Source organism: Tachypleus tridentatus, chromosome 4 (assembly GCF_004210375.1).
Source record: "Tachypleus tridentatus isolate NWPU-2018 chromosome 4, ASM421037v1, whole genome shotgun sequence".
Taxonomy (NCBI): domain Eukaryota; kingdom Metazoa; phylum Arthropoda; class Merostomata; order Xiphosura; family Limulidae; genus Tachypleus; species Tachypleus tridentatus.
In genome coordinates, this window is record NC_134828.1 from 101,830,951 (window position 1) to 101,853,655 (window position 22,705).

The 22,705-nt window shown below is 29.4% G+C and overlaps 1 protein-coding gene across 3 annotated transcripts in view; it reads left to right on the forward strand.

Annotated features, from left to right (window-relative positions):
• The window catches only part of didum (dilute class unconventional myosin), a 111,446-nt gene that overhangs the window by 45,731 nt on the left and 43,010 nt on the right, over positions 1-22,705 (forward strand). For 2 of the 3 annotated variants that reach the window (XM_076500209.1, XM_076500207.1), the window contains 12 exons: positions 504-637; positions 1,479-1,560; positions 3,708-3,848; positions 4,891-5,097; positions 8,541-8,672; positions 9,939-10,123; positions 11,206-11,317; positions 14,797-14,820; positions 15,976-16,187; positions 16,576-16,765; positions 18,124-18,240; positions 19,415-19,504. In XM_076500209.1, coding sequence (XP_076356324.1) covers positions 504-637; positions 1,479-1,560; positions 3,708-3,848; positions 4,891-5,097; positions 8,541-8,672; positions 9,939-10,123; positions 11,206-11,317; positions 14,797-14,820; positions 15,976-16,187; positions 16,576-16,765; positions 18,124-18,240; positions 19,415-19,504 — 1,626 coding nt within the window. The remainder of the gene's footprint in view (positions 1-503; positions 638-1,478; positions 1,561-3,707; positions 3,849-4,890; positions 5,098-8,540; positions 8,673-9,938; positions 10,124-11,205; positions 11,318-14,796; positions 14,821-15,975; positions 16,188-16,575; positions 16,766-18,123; positions 18,241-19,414; positions 19,505-22,705) is intronic. The other variant, XM_076500208.1, reaches the window with a different exon arrangement.

The window sequence follows — 22,705 nt, forward strand, 5'->3', positions numbered from 1 at the left end:
TGTATAAAAGTTGAAAAGATTTGTAAGAATATGTAAGCCATTTTACTACATGTCAAACAATGTGAATTTATACTAAATAGTGTGTACTTCACATAGTTCTCATTATGATCAGTCTATAGTACCTTGAAATTTATTTAATTTTCAAAGTATTTTACGTTTTTAAATATCCTTCATATTTTTATAACAAATGTGGTAATGTGTTTGAACAGTTATGGACCTGTGTTTGGATTGTTTAGTAACATATGATGTTTTAAAATTCATGTAATGTTAATTTTTAAAATAGGGAACATAAATCATTTTCATTTTGACCTTCTTTGAAACTACATGTATAAGATGAAGATTTTGATGTGTTGTATTCAATATATGGAACAAATTTCACAAGTGCTAACAAGTTTTTGTGTTCAAAAAGTTGAACATTTAACATTATTGTATTGAAATATTTGCTCAGGATGTTTCTCTTCATGTTGTAATGAACTATATATTTTTGATGTTTTCTGTTCTAGGCTTTATTCGCTAGAGATGCTCTTGCTAAGCACATTTATTCTCGTTTGTTCAACTGGATTGTGTCTCATATTAATAGGTGCCTGGCAGCAACGGAGAAACATCATAAATTCATTGGTGTATTAGATATTTATGGGTTAGTTTTTATCATTTAAAAGTGCAGTTTGATAAATTGAGATGATTTTCTGTAGTAAAGACAACTCATTTCTTATCTGCAAAGCTGAAAAATCTGAAGAAAGAATTGCACAATTTTATTAACATGTTAAAAAGTGTACACAGAACTGTTACTTCTACTCTTCTCATTTTATACAAAGTTAAGAAATAAATGTTTGTTAGTGAGTTGCTTTGTCTCTGGTGGGCTGGTTTTCAATTTGCATTGAATTGCATAAAGGCCTACGATAAGTACACATATGGTATGTTAGTTGACTTTTACTCACCATGATGAACATATATTTATATAGGATATGAAGAATGTATATCACTGATGGAAATTTATTTTACCAAATTATTCAGCAGTCTAGCTGCTTAAAATAGTAAAAATAAACATGAAGCCAAATCTGAGAACTTTAATGTACTTTTTAGTTGAAATCTAACTTAATTCTGCATGAAATCTTATTAGATTATTAATGAATGGATAACAATGTAAACTGTTTCAACTATTATTTAAGTATTTTCTGGACAAAATTTAAAAGTAAAGTGACAATGAATTGGTTGTATTTTTATTAGCTTTTAATCCTTTGGAATAAAAAGAAATTAGTGTAAAAGAATAAGAGATGAATGTTAGTTTTAGGTGTTTATTTTCAATTAGTTTTGCTTTGGAATCTAGAAAATAATTTTTATGATACAAGTCATTGTTGATTTTTAATGGTGTTTAGGAAACATCAATGGTGTATAAGACGTGTAAAGGTAACCAATATGTTTTTATGTAGTCTATATTTGAGTAACAGTATCAGACTTATAGTTTTGTTGTTTTACAGGTTTGAAACATTTGAAATAAACAGTTTTGAACAGTTTTGCATAAATTATGCTAATGAAAAGTTACAACAACAGTTTAATTTGGTAAGTTGATAAAAATATAAATAATTTTTGTAACTACTACAAATCTGGTAAGGCAGTGTATTGCAAACTTGTGTCTTACAACTGGCTTAGTTGTTAATTTCTTATTCAAATGTGGGGCTTAATTTGTTTTTTTGATTCACCACTTTCACTTAAAGTATTTTAGGTTATTACAAGTGAGTGAAGGTTTATTATCTGTTTTGAATTGGGCAGCTGAGTTATTTGAAGAGAGAAAGCAAATATGGAACATTAAAAACTTTCAGTTCTTGAAACAAATATATTCCTTACAGAAAAGAAAAAAAGATAGCTGCAAGTATAAAACCAGGTTGGCTGACAAAGGCTGTAAGAGATAAAGGAAGGCATCACAAAGTTAAGAAAGTTAAATTGACTGGTATTATAGAAGGTCAAGAAAGTTAATCAAGTGGGAAATTAAGACATCCAAAAGGATGTATGAAAAATTTGTCTGAAAACAAAAATTAAAAGCAAGGATTTTTTGAAGTACACTAGTGGTGAACGAAATGTTAGTATGAGGATATGACCCTTGAGGGATTACAAAGGAAGGCTTGTACCTAATGATTGGTTAGGCTAGGTTATTAAAGTTTGCTTTTCCTTCAATTTTTACTTATGAAGACTTGAGTAGTATTCCTCATTTTGAACAGTTGATAAATGAAGATAATATTGAACAAGAAAATTGCATAACTTCTGAGCTTGTTAAAATTGGGAAGTTTAAAAAATATTTCCTGGGCCATATAATATTTCCCTGAGAGTTTTAAATGAGGTCAGGATTTGATATGTAAGTCCTTGAATAATGGACAAATGCCAACAGATTCGAAATTAGCTAATGTTGCTCCTCTCTTCATGGGAGGTAAGAGAAGTTGTACCAGTAATTAGAGACTAATTAGACTTACATCATTTATGGAAAACACTTTGGAAAGTCTGATAAAAGATTCTTTGCAAAGTCATTTAATAAAACTAATCGTTTTATCAAATAGTCAGTATGGTTTCATTGAAGGAAAAGCTTCATTACAAATCTTTTGACATGCTTTGAAAATGTTACTGCAAATGTAGATTAGAGCAAAGGTGTTGATTTGGTATATCTGGATTTTCTGAAAGCATTTGACTAAGTACCACATAAAAGGCTTGCAAATAAACTTGTATCTATAAGTGTTGGGGATAAATTAGCAAATTGGGTAGAAGAATGACCTGATGAAAAACAAAAGCAGAGGGTTGTTATAATGTCAAACTGGATTAATGTTACAAGTGGTGTACCTTAGGTCTCAGTCTTAAGACCATTGCTCTTTTTGATTTACATTAATAACAGATAAAGGAATGATCAATAGTTTACTTAAATTTGCTTTTGATATCAAATCTTGGGTGTTGCTGGCTGTGAATAGGATGCTGCTGCTCTACAAAAGGATTTAAATCATTTAGTGAGTTGGGTAAATAAATGGTAGATGGGTTTTAATTAAGATAAGTGCAAGATATTGCATGTGGGTTATCATAATTAGAATTATAAGTATAATTTGGATGGGAATAACCTTAATAAAAGAAAGGGATCTTGGTGTAATGGTTGATCAATCTCTTAAGTTATCCAAGCAGTGTGATATTGCTAGTAGAGTGGGCAAGTAAGATTTTAGGTTGTATTTACAGAAATATTGAATACAAGCCTAAATATCTTATAATTTCCTTGTACAGATCACTGTTTAGTCAGCATTTGGAGTATTATGTTCAGTCTTGGGCTCCTTACCTTAGAAAAGACATTGAATTGTTGGAAATGGTTCAGAGGGAGGTTACTAAAATATGGCATCTTGCATGGAGGGGTTCCCATAGGAGAGTTTAAGATCCTTAAAAGTATTTTCTCTTGGGAAAAAAAAAAATATTGGAAGGGATCTGATTGAAGTATATATGACTGTGAAAGAAAGATAATTTTTCATTGTAATATATATGGTCAAAAGTATGTATATTCTCAGTCAATCCAATATTTTCTAAAACTTAAACTACAAAATATTATGTTTTCTGTGACAGAGTTTTAATAATTATGAGGAATATGAAATGCATTTAATCAGACAAAACTTGTTTACAGAGGTTTTATATTTACTAATAATTATTCTAAACATATACAGTTGAATATTTGAATATTTTTCTTGCAGCATGTGTTTAAACTAGAGCAAGAGGAGTACGTACGAGAACAGATAGAGTGGAAGTTTATTGATTTCTATGACAACCAACCATGTATAGACTTAATTGAAAGTAAACTAGGTATCCTGGATCTTCTAGATGAAGAATGTAGAGTAAGTACAGTCATGCACTGAGTACTTATACTTTCATATTTACTCAACCCATTTAAGCTTATGGCATTAGTCCTGAAATTACTTCTGAATTTGACAGTGATATAATACAAATATTTACAATAATATTGAAAATTTCCAGATTCTGTATATTGCAAAAGAATTTAAACAGATTGTTTGGTATTACTTTTAGATTTTTTAAACATTGCATTAACCTTAATTGAAAAAAAAATTAAAAGCTGTATTGGGAAAGACCTATGTTAAATGTTGTTTATAGTAATTTTTAATCATTTAGTGGCCCTAAATGAGTTGAATCCAGAACAAGATACACCTAAAAATTTTAATTTTTAATTTAAAACTGCTAGAAACCAGGTTTTGATACTCATGGTGGGCAGAGTACAGTTTGCCCTTTGTGTAGCTTTGTGTTTAACCTGTTGACCATTAAGTAGTTCAGCTGCTACGACAACTCCAAAACCAAGTTCAAAATACAACTCTAATGCTTCTTCATTTTGTAACTTTTTTCGTGACACCATTTTGATAGAAAGTGAAACAATTTGTAAGTAGGTCAAATGCATGTATGGTGCTGACATCTAGCGTTGATGTTAGGTGTTATTGAGAACAAATTAACTCGTTTGTGGCACTGTGTTACCAATTGGCTTGGCCGAGTTATCTCATCTACGGCACTGAACAGATTAAGAATAACAACAAACAACTAATACTATAATGTTATAATAAATATTGTTAAAATTCTGCTTTAGAAATTATTTGCTGATACTTCTTGCTGGCCTATGCTATTGGAAAACACCTTTGGTGCTTGTTACTCATTTTAAGAAATTAGTGAATAATTTTTTTTTCATTCCTATTTTCTCACAAATATCACAGTAACAAAAGATTATATGGAGATGTATGACAAAAATTTCAGAAAGAGAAAAAATTTAAGGATTATAATTTTAACAAAAAAGGCTTTTCCAACTTTAAATAAAAATTAGTTTTGATTTTGAAAACCAAAAAACTTATTCCAAAATTAAGTGTATTTTTCTTTTAGATGCCAAAAGGTTCAGATAGAACTTGGTGCAACAAATTGTATGACAAGTGCAAGAAATGGAAACATTTTGAAAAGCCTCGATTGTCAAATGTATCGTTCATAATTCAACATTTTGCAGACCATGTTAAATATGAATCAGCAGGGTTTCTAGAGAAGAACAGAGACACAGTCATGGCAGAACACATCAATATCTTGAAAGCTAGTCATGTAAGTAACTGATCAGATGTTGAATTTTCTTCTCCTGCACATTTCTTTGAGTTGGAGGAGTGTCTCTTAAATACCAGGTGTTATCCTTTGCCAAAACGATTAACTTCAAACACATGTACCTTATCCTGAAAAATATATTGTTCTTAACTTTGTTTAGTGCAAACTGAATATAATTTCTAGACATTTGAATTGTTATGGATTATGTAATTACCTATATTTCCAGAATGTGTTTCTATAGGTTCCTCTGCTCTCACAACTTCTTCAGGATGGCTCAGGGTCATCTGGGTGATAGCCAACACTGTGACAAGACAATTCATCAACAATATTACCTCTTGACAGACAACTTGGTGACAACCCATTTGCCAACCATGTTGTCACGTGACGACAGACTCATTGACACACCAGTATTTCAAATGTAATAGTAGAATTGCTGATAGTAAGTTAGACGAGTGCTTATGGTTATTGAAGTAAAATAATTAGATCAACTTTTTGAGAAAACTGACTTTTTACTATATAAATCAGTATTAAGACTAATAATATTTTAGAGGAATGGCTTAACAAATTTAACAGAGTGGTGGACAAGAGAAGAGTGTTGATGTTCTCATTGCTGAGAGAAATATGAAAAGAGCAAGACGACACTGAAGCTGCTGTACTCCATATAAATACTGGTCAGTGAAACATCTAGCAATACTTGTGCAAAAAAGCTGTGACAAGATATGAGCAAATGGGGTTATACGTTATGAAGAATTCAAGGACAATGCTATGTTTCTACTCTTATCTCAGGAATGTGAGATATAATTTGTGTTCCCTTGGTATAATAATGTTTCGTCTGTATGAAATAGTGGTATTTTGTATTTATCTGTTCAAAATGCAACAAATTACTTGTATACATTGTAAACCTGATACATGTAAACATACGTGTATTCCTCTAAGTAAACATAAATGTAATAAATCCATGACATAATTGTCAACAAACTGCTGTCGATAAGTTGATTTTTCGACATATATTTTGACAATTTGTCCAGTCGATGACCTATCTTTTGACATAATTCACTGTCGCCCAATCCACTGTTGCCGATTTGTTCTGTTGTTGAGTTGGCTATTGCCCAGTTACCACCAAACCCTTCAAGAGTTATAACTTATAAGTTCATTATTGTTGAAACTAAATTGGAACACAGCTGTCATTTAAACAATAAACTATAAGCAGGTCAAAGTGTGCATATCACAACTTAATTGTATAGGGAAATATTTTTTAAATTCTCAATCTCACTCTAGTATAAGAATTTTTTACATTTCCCTTTTCTATAATTTATTTACCACTGGTCCAAAAATATGGAATTTAACATTTTTTATTGTAATATTGTTATCACTTGGGTGAAACATGAGCTTTATAGCCTTCAACCTTATTTGGTTGCAGTACCACAAAATAGAAAATCAGACCCTTCTTGCCATAAATTACCAATAATTCTCTCTTACATTCAATACTGTATTATTTATAACCAATAAAAATCCAGGTTTAAGTCTATCAAATGATTTATTATGTTGCTTTACATTCATAGAATTGTCTATTTGGATTCCAGTTCAAACTTTATTCCCACAGGGGGAGACATTGGTGAACTTAGCTGAATGTTTAACAGCTCCTTTTGCATTATTACAAAGTCATAGAAACTGATGGTAATGGGACATTGTTTCATTTTTCCATGATATTTTTCTTTGTTTCTTTGTGCATTATTTAATTAGAATAAAAAAAATACTTAGTATAGTAGTGCCATTAACATAAAACAGTATAGTTAAGTTTCATCAACAGTTGACAGCAAGAAAAGGAAGATTCAGGAAAGTATTATACTTCTTCCTTCTTATGTGTTCTTTATTTATTGTAATTATAAAAAAATAAATTTAAAATCAGCAATTTATTATAATATATTGTAGTTCATAAGGTAACATAAAGAAAAAAAACATTTTTTCCACAGGTATCTTCACAAACAGCTCATGAGTAGTCCATGCTTTATATAATTCAAAAAGGCAACATGAGCTATATGTTTGACAAGTTGTTTACAACTTGTGTGGTGATACTAGTTACAGTTCAAAAGTAATAAGCCAATAAAATTTAAGTTTAAACAGGTATATACTGTTGCAAGTTTTAAAATATGTTGGATAAACAAATGCTGTTTCATGTTATAATTTGAAGTCATTCTAGAATGAAAAAAGGGTAGTTTAGGCTTAATTGTTTTTCATGGTTGTTACAAGGTTGGTCAAATTGTGTAACCTTGTGTATAGTTAGGGTAGAGAAAATTACAGATAAAATATAAAGTTTTACTGAAAAAAAGTTTGAAATTTACGTAGGAAGTTTTTAGAGATTCTGAAAATAAAACTTGACATTTTTCAGATGATGAGTGTTTCTGATCTTAATATGGAAGTCACTTTGCACTTGAAGCACTTACTGCTCTCACTCCATATATTCAAGTACAGTTTTAATTAAAATATGTAGAAAACTTGTGATGTTTACCAAAAACTACCAAATTACCACATTAGAAGTTATAGTGTGTAAACTAGCTGTTTTGTTGTTACATCGTTGGTCACATCAGCTGACATCAGATAGAGTTAAAGATTGATGTTCAAATATATATAACTATTTGATTGGAATAATGCAAGAGAAGCTGGCACTGCATAGGGGGTCTGTTTATTAAATAGTTGATTTCCATCTAGTCTATTGGTTCAAATTAGGGATAATTTGTATAAACTTTCAAAACAGAATTGGCTTGACATAAATAAATAGTCAGTTTTCTTTCTATTGTGATCAAAACAAGCAAAAGTAGAACAATTTCTAGTTTTGTGAAATTGATATCTTTAAACTAGTGCTTTCATGTTTGCTTTTTGAAGAACTTTTTCATGTGTTTGTATTGATCAAGATTGACTGATACTTCTCCATTTTTCCATTGCTCAGCTTTGTTTTTATTATACAGCTCTTAATATAATTTTTTCTTTCTACAATATTGCCATCTCGTTTGGTTATTTGAAGAGAGGTCTTTTCTTTTAAGTGAATTAAACCTTTGAATATTATTAAATAAACCACTTTAATGGTCTGTAGTAAAAAAAGAAAAAAAAAATTGGGATATGTTTGAATGTCCTGTGAAATCACCTTATTTTCATTACAGTATAAGGATTTAAAAAAAAAAGAAGGAAAACTACATGAAAATATATGTAGTTTAATTATAGTGTTTGCTAATTTTTGGTATGAAATATTAACAATTTTAAAGGAAAAATATCTAGTTTGAATGAAGATGTGAAATATTATAATGCTTGAAGAGTTTGTGCAAAACACCAAACATTGTAATGTTTAAAATAAGTAGAATTTATTATGTGTTTGGGATTAAGCAGTGTAATATTTTGTAAGCTTAAATCATATGGTGTTTTAAAATAAGTATCATTTTTTGAAATTTCAGTATGAATTAGTAGCAGAACTGTTTGAAGAAGAGAATAAAAGTAAGAAATTAAAGCCTGTTGCTCAAGTTAGATCTGCTGCTCCATCTGCTAAACCATCTGACAAACAGCACAAAAAAACTGTTGGATCTCAGGTACATCTGCTTTTTTGGTTTGTTATGGAGTTAAATATGTTTCTTTAAAATGTAAATTCATTAGATCTTTTGTGATATTAATTTTAAAAACAGAAATATATGTTATTTTAATGAAGACTAAATTGTTTTCAAATTTTTTAAATATAAAAAAATAAATATTTGTCTGTTTAAAAAATGTAAGGTTTTCTTAGATACATGGTTTTTATATCAAGCTGATAATTAAATTTATCTTTATCTTTTATTATTCTTTCAAAATAAAATAATATTTTCATCTTTGGTTCAAAACGTAGGATGTCTAAGTATTTTGTTAACACTTGAAAATCATACCAGGAAAAACAGCCAACGTAGAGAAACAGTTTGTGGCATTTGCAAGAATTATCTGTAAAATTCTTTCATAGCATAGAAAGTTAAAACATGAAACAGTCCAAAAGTGAACATTTGGTCAGCAATTTCCAGTAATTATATGTATGTGAAAATGGCTGGTATGGGTAGAGAAAGCTATTTTTACATATATAATTTTCTCTACAAGTGGGTTTTCTTATCACAAATTGCCAATAATGCTATTATTGTTCTGTAGAGGCAATTGCTACCTGACAAAATTACTTTGACATACTTAAGAATTTTACTTTGTCACAGTTAGTAATACTGCAGTTTAATATGATGTTTCAGAAGGATGATTCACCTCTACACTGTTAAGAATGAAGATGAATTGCATCAACTTACCAAGAAGCTTTCACAAAGGTTACTAAGCTATGCTGCCAAGTTATTCGCAGCATAACTCATGTTTAACTATGGTGACTGGAAACAAAATAAACATTATTCTTAGACATGCAACAAACTGTATGTCTGTGTTAAATGGTTATTCCAGTTTGATTTTTCAAAAGTGTTTCTAAAATTCTTTGACATAGTACATAGTTTAATAATTAGCCCTCCAACACTTAGTGAAATGAAAAGGTAATTTTAAACTTGTGTAATGATTTATGGATACGGTCAAGTTTTTATTAGAGTATGTATTGTATACCTTGACTCAGCATTTAAAAAAAATCAGAAAGACTACTGTGTTAATGTAGTAGTTTGTATGTTTTAATGTATCACAGTGTTATGTAAAACACTAGATATTTCTGATTTTCATTTTTCAAGATTGTTATTTGAAAGTGAAATAATTTAAATCTGTCAACACTTTAAGATATCAGTGAAAAGCTACTAGAACTTTTTAATTCTCAATATTAAAAAGGAAAATATTAATCAGTTTCATTATATATTCAGTTTCGAGATTCACTTGCATTACTGATGAGTACTTTGAACTCAACTACCCCACATTATGTTCGCTGTATTAAACCAAATGATGAAAAATTAGCATTCACTTTTGAACCTCATCGTGCAGTGCAACAGTTGAGAGCTTGTGGTGTTTTAGAAACTATTCGTATTAGTGCAGCTGGATATCCATCAAGGTTTGTATTACTTTTAATAATTCAACGTAAACATATCAATATACCAGTGTTTCTGAATATGTGTAGTAATAATTATAACTTAAGTATTCCAACTATACATCACTTATTTTTTTTTACATCAAGATTTATTGGTGCATTGAGAGTACGTAATCTTTTCCAGATATACTGAGGTTTATTGGTTTAGTATCTGTTTTTCACTGCTTCTTGATACCAACCTAATATTATAAGTTTGAGAACAATAAACAGTTGCTTCTGTCCATTTATTATTAAAGGTTTATAGGTTTTAAATATGTATTAACACTCTCATGGTATGTGCATTAGTTTTGCTGTCCATTCTTTAAAATGTATGGAGAATATTATGTAATTATTCCTTTCCCCTCTTTCCATCTGTGGTAAATGGGTGATAAAAAGACCAACCTGAGATGTAAAATTCCTTTTCTTTTTCATTTTATTAAGAGTTTTGCCTCAATTTAAAAGAATTTGAAATATAGGAAACATAATTTATTATCGTAGGTGCTGACTTGTCAAAAGCTTTAGGTGGAGTGCCTTTTTTTATCCCTAATATAAATAGAAAATTAATATTATATATCCAAACTGAAATATATCATTATTAACACCATGAACAGTTTTACTTGAATTAACATTGCACATAAAAAAAGAAAACTTCTTGACTGGACTCTAATCAGAAGAGTTTTTTTTTTTTTAAATAATGGATTAAGCCCTATTTCAGAGCATGTATTGTTTATTCTAACTTGAACAGTGTAAAATGGGACAACTCTTTGTATTCCACCAAATCCCCAGGCTTTGATCTTTTTCTTGACTTGCAAACCAAGTGTTAATATAATGTTGTTATTAAACTGTAACAATTGTATAGCAATTGAAGGTGAAAGAAACCTGGTTTGACTGAAATATAAAACCTGCAAGCATGAAACACTAAAGGTAATGAGTGAAGTGTGTATGGTATTATCAACCAAAAATTCAGAATGCATTAACAGTGATTTACTAAAACTTGAGGAATTAATGGAAGTGATAAGTTATTTTATTGTGATGTAACTGCTTTTGTTCTGTATCTTACATGTAAGATGGACTTATCAGGACTTCTTAAGGAGGTATCGGGTCTTAGCAAAGTCTAAAGATATTAAAAGAACAGATATGAAAGCAACCTGTCAGAAAATTTTAGAAAATGTAATCAAGGTATGTCTATATATATTTCATGAAAATGTAATCAAGGTATGTCTATATATATTTCATGAAAATGTAATCAAGGTATGTCTATATATATTTCATGACTTTATTTTAATGCAGAAGGAAATTGAATTTATTTGGGTTGTTATAGTTTTATTGTGGAAAATATATTAACACTTCTCCATGATCAGTGAGTTAAGAAATCCCAAAATATTTAGAAAATTAATTCATTAATCATAATTTTATTCTATATTTATAAAGTTTTCACAAGGGAAGTGTCATGACGAACTATGTATCATTTTGTCTGTGGTACAAGATGCAGAATTCTTTCAGATACTAAATATATGACTTCTAGAAGTAAAATACTTCAAATTGATACTTACAAAACAAGCTTCTGTATTCAAAAGTTAGCAGATGTGTTCATAATATTTGACTAAGTACAAGTTTATAATTTCAGACATACAAATCTGACTTTATTTCAGTTGTTGTTTTATTTATAAAATTAAATGTATAAACTTATTTTACTCATTAATAATCCTGTGGTGCTGTTTAAAGTTCCATTAGTTTCACATTTGTTTATTTCAGTATCAGAAAGACAATTCACTTCTCATTCATCTTTACTATGTGTGAAAGTGTTATATGTATGTATTGGTTAAGGAACATGATTATGTAGTAATAACAATAAAAGAAAATAATGTGGGATTATTTATTCAAACATGTTCCATGGCTTGTGATGTACAAACATTTTAATAACCTGTTAATCTACATTTGAGTCTAGGAAATAAATGTTGTGTACAACAAAGTACTGGAAAACCAGTGAACTAAATTGTTTAGAAATGTGTGTTCTATCTGTAGGTTATGTAGCCATATATTTTGAATTTTTCTTGGTTTTGTGGTAGGGGCTTGAGCAATGGTGAAATTGTAATCAGTGTAATCACCCTTATGCTCAAATGTGTTTTGTAATGGATGTTTGGCTGTGAACAAACAAGACCAGTAGAGGCAGTATACATTTGCAGACAACATAATTTCTTGTAATTCACAAACCTTAAAGGCTCCTGCAAAATTGTTACTAACTTGTGTAATATTTAAAATAATAGTACTGATGACAAGCAAGGTAAATTTTATAAATACTGGTATTTGTTAATAATTGACACATCTATAAACACATTAATGTAAACTAGCTTTATTAAAACTGATGTTTTACATTTTTTGGGTGTTTATTGTATGTGTACCTGTTTGTTTAATGCTCTAATGAACAGTCATTAAGCCATTTACACTCCTTATCTGATGTAGTGAATCCTATTAACCTTTTAGATATGGGTAGGTCAAAAGTGCATGTCACAACCTTTGTAGAGAATTGCTTTCCACAGGAAATGTATAAGTGAGATCAGCTGAATGTTCAATGGCTCTTGTCACATAAATAGAAAGTCATAAAAAATTTTGTATGATATTATTGTGTTCTTCAGCACATTATTTACTTCAGATAAAAATTATTTAGTGTAATAGTGACATTAATATAAAAAGTACAGTTTTGTTTCATCAACAGCAAAAAAAAAAGATCATGTATATTCTTTATTTATTATTATAAAAGAGACTAAGGTTTAAAAATTAGCAATTAATTACATTAAATAATGTTAGATTAGGTGAAGTAACAAGTGATAAACCTTTTCATGAGGTATGCTCAAAAGTATCCTGTGTTTTATGTAAGTTGATAGGGAAATATAAGCTACAAGTGTGCCAAGTGATTTACAATTTGGATGGTGTAAATATTACTTAGAAAAAGTATAACAGGTAATAAAAGAACAAAAAAATATATACTTTTACAAGTTTTAAGCTGTTTAGGATAAACAAATGTAGTTTCATGTTTCATTTGGAAGTCATTCTAGAATGAAAAGAATAATAGCTTAGATTTATTTTGATAAAACAAAACCTGAACATAATATCAGAAAACATAAAGCTACATTTTCTGTAAAGAATGAGCTACTTTAATTTTTTTGTTGATACAAGGTCAGTGAAATTAACAAACTCATATAGAAATAGGTTAGAGAAAATAACAGATAAATAACTGTTACTGAAGAAAAATTATTTAAATTTATTTAGGAAATTTTAGAGGTTAAATAAATGAAATTGAACAATTTTCAGATGAGAAAAAAGTCACTTTGCAATCAGAGTAGTCAAGAATGACTCCATATATCCATGGATAAATTAGTATTGAAAAACATTTAGTTAAAAATCCTGTTTTGTTTTGTCTACAGAAGAAACTTTATGCTTAATAAAAGCTTGTGAAATTTCCTTGAGGTACACAAAATACATTAAAAGTTATAATATGAAAATTCAAAGTCATTTTAGGGTCATTGTTTAGGTTAAACAACTGAGCCTGTAGTGAGAAATTAGTAGAAATAAAGGTGGTTTCAGATTACATTTTCTGAGCATTTTTGGTGCACTTAAATTTCATCGTGGTCTCTTTATGGAAACGGTTTTGATGATGATAGAAAAGAACGTTTCTTTAAGTATAAAACTGTGTATACGAAATAGCTTGATGATCCTTGGAACATTAATGTTGCAAGTTTATGTTTCAGATATTCATATGAATATCAGTTATCTGTAGTAAGTAAATGACACTTTGATATTATACACATTTACTGTAGTTCACATCATGAGAAAAACAATTTTATACATTGATTTTTCCATCTACAGTTTTAGTAATGACAGTATAGAGTACTCCGGATAAGTTCTAATTCAGTAACTTTTCAAATCCAGGAATAGATTGTTTGTTCTTGTTCTCAAAATTAAATTTTAAAGGCTGTAAAATGTCAACTAATATTGCCTTCATGACAGCTTGGTCTATAAACATTCAAATAAAAGCAGGCAGTGAATAAATTATTGTGTATTTATTGTTACTCTGAGTGTGTTTTTATTATTTAGAGATTATAAATTCAGTAATAGTTTCCCTATTATTATTCAGTTGATAATAGTTTTTGCTCCCTTGTTCCTTTGTTCATTCATACTTGTTTTGTTAATTACGAAAACCATTCTTAACAGAAAAAAATTTGTTATAGAGATGATGATAACATCTGAAGAATAAAATCTTGAATGGTGTTTTAAATTAGTAATAGTGAATTTTACTGTCTGTAAATGATATTTCAACATTCTGTGCAATTCTGTGGATAATATTGTGTGTTTGTTTGCAGTAATGATAACATGTCATAGAAATGTAACTCAGAATTACTTGCATTATGGGAATTTTTAACTTAATATAATGTTAAGTATCTATGTATAGAGTATAAGCCTGGAACATTCATCATGTTTTCTTAAGTATTGTGTATGTGAAAGAGAGAAAACAAGAATCTACATTTGGGATCATGTTTCCTTATTTTTTGTGTGTTACTGTATATTTTAATCGGGGTAATGATGTAAAAACCTTCATTGTATAATGTTGTAAAATCGTTGAATTGCTTCTAATTAATTGTTTCATTTTTTGTGTCCAGCAACATGATATGTTTGGGAAAACAGTAAGTTGATGTTTAAATTTCATGTGGTCATTTCTGTTTTGCATGATGAAAATTTCTCTTAACTTTTATCATTGTTTGTAATATATCCAAAATTACTTGCTCTTATGTTTCATATTTAGAATTTTAGGAAAACAAAAAGTACATGTGTAGAGAACTATGTAATCAAGTTAAAAAAACAAATAGCAACTGCTATCATCTTTTATAATATCATCACTGTTGCTATGATATTCTTACTTCATAATTATACTGTGCTATATTACACTTTTCATATTTTACATTAGTTTACATACAGATAGTTCAATTTACCTTTAATGCTATCACCTCACAAATTCTGTCATCTACTTTTTGATACTGCATTGTTAACAATGAGAATGAAGCTGTTAAAAAAAATTAAACATCTTCCAGTCTGTGCAACTGTTAACAACTTGTTCCAAAAGAATAATCTGAAGTTATGTTAATTACTTAACCTTATTAAAAGTTTCACTTTACTTTATTGAATATTGGTAGGTACAGTGACTCAAAGATTTAACTGGAACTTTTGGCAGGAAATCTGTGAATGATGAGGTCACCAGTTCACAAGTAATCCTCTGTTCCTTACCTTCTGTCATTTAAATTTGCTCCATTTTATGATATGTTTCAGGACATTCTTGGAGCTGGTATGATCAACATAAACAAAAACAAACTTGAAACCTATACACAAAATGTATTTGCATTTTTCTATTAAATGCCTTATTTGTTTGAAAGTGAAACAAGGGTTTATAATACTGGCCATGACTGTTTTTGAGGTTACGGTAGTTTATCTCTTATCAAAATGCATGTTTGAAATAATATGTTCAAATATTCATTCTTTAGCCTAGTTGGATAATGGTGTTTTGTAAGAATATCAAGTCATAACTAGTGATTAATTGAATAATTTATTCTATTCTTCAGCTTTCTTCTTTGGCTGTTGTTAAAATGAACTTTACAAAGGATTCCTTGAGAGAGAGTGAAATATTAATTTAAAATCCAAATTAGGTAACCAGACTGCAAAGGATTACACAATAGCATATTAGAGTTCTAATTTTAAAAAATAATTCCTAATGAAAGTGACTGTAGATTTTAAATTTTCTGTTTTGTTTCAATTTATACAAAAGAAGAAAATTTGTGCTTTAATAGGAAGAAGACAAGTTTCAGTTTGGAAAAACAAAGATTTTCTTTAGAGCTGGTCAAGTAGCATATCTGGAGAAATTGCGAGCAGATAAGTTAAAATCATGTGCTATAATTGTCCAGAAACACATACGTGGCTGGTTGCAACGATACCATTATCTTCAGATAAGAAAAGCAGCCATAGGAATTCAGAGATATGCACGAGGTCTTCTTGCCAGAAGGTTAGTTATGAAGCTAATACAATACTTTAAAAATGTTCCTCCTTTGTAATTGATAAGAGAATTTATTAAAAAAATTGTAGAATAACAGTAATATATTTCATCATTATTACATTTATATATAATTAAACATCAAATCATGATTAAACTATGGAAGTAATATGTAGATGATATTCTTATATTTAAAACTAAGATAGAATGAAAATATTATTTTCTTGTAACTATTATTAACTTCTGATAAAATCAACCTACTTGTATAGATCAGAACTAAAAATTAACCATATTGTTAATGTGTCTAAGTTAATATATGAATTTAATAAGAGGCATGCAATATTAAACAAAATTTGTATAATATAATAATATACTCAAAACTGTACGTCGTGTCTTCCAGGCTGGCAGACTTCTTGCGACGTACATGGGCTGCTACTGTGATACAGAAATACGTCCGAGGTTTTATTGGGCAAAGGAGGTACCAAAGGCTTCGTTACACTGCACTTAGAATTCAAACACATGCACGAGGAATGTGGGCTCGACAAAAGTTCGAGGAGATGCGACGTAATGCAGCAGCTGTTATCATACAGGTAAAATTGTTAATGTTTTCAACAGTAAAAGTTTCAGTAAAACCATTTAAATTCAAGGTATTAATGATAAACTTTTCTTATTTAATAAGAAACTAATATTCTTATATTTCATTCAAATAAGTAATGTTATACTCTATTGGTCAGAAAATAAGGTGTATTTTTTTCAAGAAGGAAAACCTAATGTCCATCTGAACATACGTTATGTCTCGTGGGAGAAATAATGTTCTGTTACTGGAAGTGTTCTGAAGCGATACTGATGTGATAAACAGTTCTTTAGGTCTTGCAAGTTTTTTGCTATATGACTTACATCTGTAAATGGCTATTTTTCTTAGAACAGAAATCAACAATTTGAATACTTTTTTTCTTTGTTAGTTATAATGATTATCTTTTGGTTGAAGTTATATGTTTGAATTGGTGATGCATCGTGACTTTGTTCGCGTACACCTGATATTTTATGTTTGTTGTATGTGCTGAAGCAAGGTGCTAGGTGGTGACCGAGGCAGAAATTAAACATCATTACCACAGTTCTTTCTCTTCTCTCCCTGTAATGCAGAGCTTACATTTTTGTCGGGTTAATTTTTGTATCAGGTATAGGAATGGGGAAGTGTCTTTCTAGTAGTCTACTTGGCTTTACTAATGGATATTTGTGGCCAGACTTTGACACCTTACTCATAACACCTTGTGAGACAAGTAATTCTATCAGAATTATGATAAAATGAAGTCTTTTGAACTTTTAGAATTTCATAAGTTGAATCTTAACTTATCACTAATGGTACTTTTATCAACATCTTGCACAATGCTTTCATTAAATGGGAGTGGCCAATTTAGTTGAAGCTTGTTAAGTAATCATAAAGTCTATATTTCAGGACAATAATAGAGATTATTGCCATGTATAGGTTAATAGATGAATAAGTGTGTATTAACATTTCCTGCCCACTTAATGTGTTAAGATAGATGCAGCATAAAAGTAATTCATCAGTTATTACTAATTCCTTGCTTAATTCTTAACTCTTCATGTATTGAAAGTATACTAGAAAAATTTAACACTTTTAAAAATTTTGAAATTTTCTGATAATGGAAATTACATTCTTAAGAAAATAGAAAATCATCCAATATTGGGATTGTAATCAATGTTAATTTCTTGTTTTCTGTTACTTGGAAATTATGGGCAATGATTTCCTTTATTCATTTTAAGCATCTCCAAATGTTTATTGTGTAAAAATTCTACCATCCTTCCAAGAATTGTTTTTGTTTAATCTGATGAGTATAAATTACTCCAATGTCTCACAAATTAGACATAAAACATAAGTCTGGAGTAATCGTTACTATAGTATGTATTATGTATTATTTTGTTATAGAAACATGTGCGTGGCTGGCTGGCAAGGAAACGGTACGAAACTACCAGAAAACATATCATTACTGTCCAGTCGTGTATTCGGCGGTGGTTTGCTAGGAGGGAGCTGAAAAAATTAAAGGTTATTATATTTTTTTGAATGTCTACTACATGCTTCAGTCTGATTATTTTTGTTTGTCTAATTTTATTATATTATTCAGTAAAATCAAGGCTCATGCATGTCCTACAGAATTTGAAATGTAAGATGTATTATAACTTCCACATTTGAAAACTAAAATTTCAAATTCATTGTTTCCACATGTTTTCAAACAGTTTCACTTAGTCCTTTAAAAAAATTAAATTTTTATACCTGAGCATTTACAAATGTTCTGAGGGTTTTTTAAATTTTATTCTTTCCAAAATCACAATTTGCAAAGTCCTTGTTTCTTCATTTAATGCCACTTTAATAATAATGTGTGTATGTGTTGCTTAGGTAAACCATAGTGTTCATACATTCTTAATGGAGTATGTTTTGTTCTGCATTTTTTGTACTTTTAAAAATATAAAGAAACTGAGTTTATGCTGGTTGAGTTGTTACTTAGGATGCATTCTTGAATGTATGCACAGCATTTAACAGAATGATTTTATTATTAAATCTGATTAAGTGTTTGAACATTCATAACTAGAATAACTATTTAATTATATCAAACTTCTTAGATGTCTAAATTAGTGCTTTGATTTTTTCCTCTATTAATGTAATATTTACATTTGTGTGCAGTCGTTATTTTTATCTCCATGCTTGCTCTTAACCAAAATATACCAAATGTCATAAATAAGGCATATACACTTTTCTTTTATGTTGAATATAGTATAGATGACCCCAAACCCCAGATAGACACATACATTAAATATTTCAATAAGGATTAGTTATTTATTACTTTAATGAATTTTAGTTTCAGAGGTGTTTATAATGTATAAATTAAACACATCATGTCTTGAGTCAAGCATATATCTTGCAGAAACTGAAACTATAAAGAAGTTTGAAATGTGAAAGTAATTGTATTTGTACATAAATAGATTATAGATGTTAGGTTTCATAATGTTATAAATTGTAGTTTTAGTAATTTCATACTTTAAACCAAATTGTTTTTGAGAAATTAATAAGTTTGAATTGCAGCATTTGTAAAATGTTTTTATTTCCTATAAAATATGTGAAAACACGAGTAATCATTTGTAATTAAATAGCTCCTGTATATTTTGTTCCAATTCAATTGTCTTATAAAAGCTAATAAATTTGTGTTGCTTACAACATCCAGATTGAAGCTAAATCTGTGGAACACATGAAGAAACTGAACAAGGGACTAGAAAACAAGATCATATCTCTACAGCAGAAAATTGAGGAACTGGTATAGTTGTCTTAACAATTGTTATTTTTTATGGGTTTTTTTAATTTACGAACTTTTAAGTTAGAAACTGGTGATGTGAAGGGTAGTTGTATTTGATTTTAAATTGTTTGAAAAATTAACTTTTTCAAAAAAATTTCTTTTCTTTGACTTTAAATTAGAGGACCAAGTTGATAATTATTTTTGTGGTGTTTGCTAACCTAAGCACGGGAATAGCTGCAAAAATGATCCTCACTGAATTAAAGTATCTGATCTGAATATTTATTCTAGCATGAAAGTAAATGCAGACTGTTAAATAAAGAACTTAGTGAAATCAAAACGAATTAATTATTATGCCAGAAGGTGATATAAATATTTTCCTAATGTGTTGTAGGTACATAACTAGATTTATGTTGTACAACTTTATAGCTATAACTGTTGCTGTGTAAAGTTTCAAGCAACATTATATTTCAGTAAAAGTAACTTAAGTTCTACTTTTATCTCATAAATAAAATGTCATTTCTAAAATAGTTAGACCTTGTTCTGCCTCATTAAACGAGGATCACTCATTTCAATCCTTGTCACCAAACATCCTTGCCTTTTCATCTATGATGGTTGATCTCACTACTCATGAGTAAAAGAGTAGCTCAAGAGTTGGCAGTGGGTGGTGTTGAGTCAAGCTGTCTTCCTTTTATTCTGTCACTGCTAAATTAGGGTCAGCTAACAGAGATAGCCCTCTTGCAAATTTGTGTAAAATTTAAAAACAAACCAAACTTAAAGACCTTTCTCAAGTTATTGAGCTCAGTGGACAGAAATGAAAATGATTTGGAAATAAGTTACACTAGTTAAAGAATAAGGTCAAGAAGATAATTTTGAGATTACATGGTTTGGAAAATAGGAATAGAGAAGGTAGAAATAAATGATCAAATGAGAAGTGGAAATGGGTGGTTTTGTTGGAAATTTAGAGCACAAAGGAAGTAAGAAAGTAATTTAAAAATCTTAAATGATGGGAATAAAACAGACAAGAATATGTCACAATATAAATATCAGTGTAGCAATTATATCAAAAAATAAAAGGAAGATGTAAAAAGAAATAAAATTACTTAAAACAGCTAAGGAGTTCAGGAGAAAAGGGACAAGTAATGAATATGGAAAAATTAAGGAAAACTTGGAAAATTTTTAAAGGAAAGAATTGTATTGAAAGAAATTAAATGGAGAGGAGAGAAGGAAGGAGACAATTGGAAAAGGGGAATGACAGATGAGAGCTTGAAAGTCAATGGACAGTAATGCAAAAACAATTAAAAGTTATTGAAGAAAAGAGAATGAAGGACAAGATGGTGAATTAAATGAATTTATAGGAATTTGACAAAAAAATGAATAAAAATTGGCAAGTATGAAAATCATCTGGAAGACAAAAAAAAAGTTTAAATAAATGGAGAGATGCAGATATTTAATAAACTTATAAGTTAGGAAATGAAGCTGAGACAGAGCTATAGAGAATTGCCATTACTAAATTAGTGACTAAAATGGTAATAAGAAAGGCTTAGTGAATGGTTAGTAAAAAAATAAAATAGTAAAGTAAATAGAATTTTGGAATGATTTTTCACCAGAAATAATGTATTTTAAATGCTTTAATAGGAAACAAATTACGTTTTAAGAATAGGAAAGTTCTATGTATTTTTTATAGTTTTGAAAACTGATCTTGAAACTATGGGTAGAAAGAAGTTATTTGTGAAAAATGTAGTAAATAGAAGTATTTTGGAGAGCATTATACATATATATATATATGAGGTCTTGGATAGTTTGGGGGTTAGAAAGGGATGTCTCTTAACTTCTGTGCTGTTCTTAATATATTTAAATGATTTAAAAGGTGAATGGATGGAAACCAAAATTAAGAGTTGTATGATAAAGAAAAACATTGTTTGAAATTTGGGGATTGTGTTGTAATAGTAGCAGATCACACAGAATAAATGAAGAGTGTTTAGGATATTTTAAAGAAACATGGAAAAGAATAATATAGGTAAATCATTGAGGGTGGTTTTTAGAAAGGAGAGAAGACAGCAAAACATGAGAATGGATGAGCCTTTGGGTAGAAATAGTTAAAAAGTATGAAAATGTAGGATATTGGTTTACAAAAGGAATACAACTGATGAACAGAATAAATATAATGAGAGTAAATAACAACAAGTAGTAAGAGCAACATGGAATGCAGCTAAACAAGGGATACAAACAAGTCAGATGCCCTTGTTTGAAAGTCTAGTCAATATTACTATTAACTGTGGACTACGGATTTGGGAAAGGAGAAACAATTACAAGTAAAATGGATGTTGGGTTTAAGCAGAAACACCTTTTTATATTTGGTATGTAGGGATAGGAAGAAATGATATGGCAATACATACAATAGAAAAAAAAAGTTTGAATAGATTTAGGATGTACTGAAGGTGAAGGAACAAAACTCTCCAAAACATTGTTCAAGGGTAATTGTAAAAGAAATAAGTGAGATGATGATGAAGAAGAGATGAAACTCTTGAAATGTGGGATGGTAGCTGAAGGAGAGTATGACAAAAGAGTGAGGAGTGATGATGAATAATGTTCAGGACAAACATCTTGGAGTGGGAGTTACTGGTGTTTGTATTGTAGGTTACTCATAAAAATGTAATAGAAGAGGTAAAGATGGAATGATAATTAAAAAGGAAGGAATATTAGAATAAAAAAATTAAAGTGTGGGTGATATATCGCGTGGGTCAAAGAGTGGTTAATGGAAGATGAGAGAAAATGTAGAATTTTAAAATGAAAGCAAGAGACTACAATCATAAGCTATAAATGGAATTGTAAGGGAATGGAAGAAAAATTATGGATGAACACAATCCTGCATTTTCAGTTTAAGCTGATTTTTACCAAAAATTCCTGGGTTTTACAAAGGTATTTGAATTTTCCAGTTTTCCCTCACTTTTATATCATTCAAGTATGCAAAGAATAATTTGTTTTAGTAGGAAAGTACAATACATTGTATGAGATATGTGTGCAAAGATAATGCATTAATCTGTGCATTTATCCAAAGCTGCCCATTGAAGTAAGTGTATGTATTTGTCTAGAAGAAACATAAAATAAACAGGCATGCACCCAAGCTCTGAAGTAGTGGTGGATCTTGTAGCAGTTATGTGAGTAGTGACACATACATTTATATCCACCGCATACACACTTCAAGATACTGGGCTCAGTTAT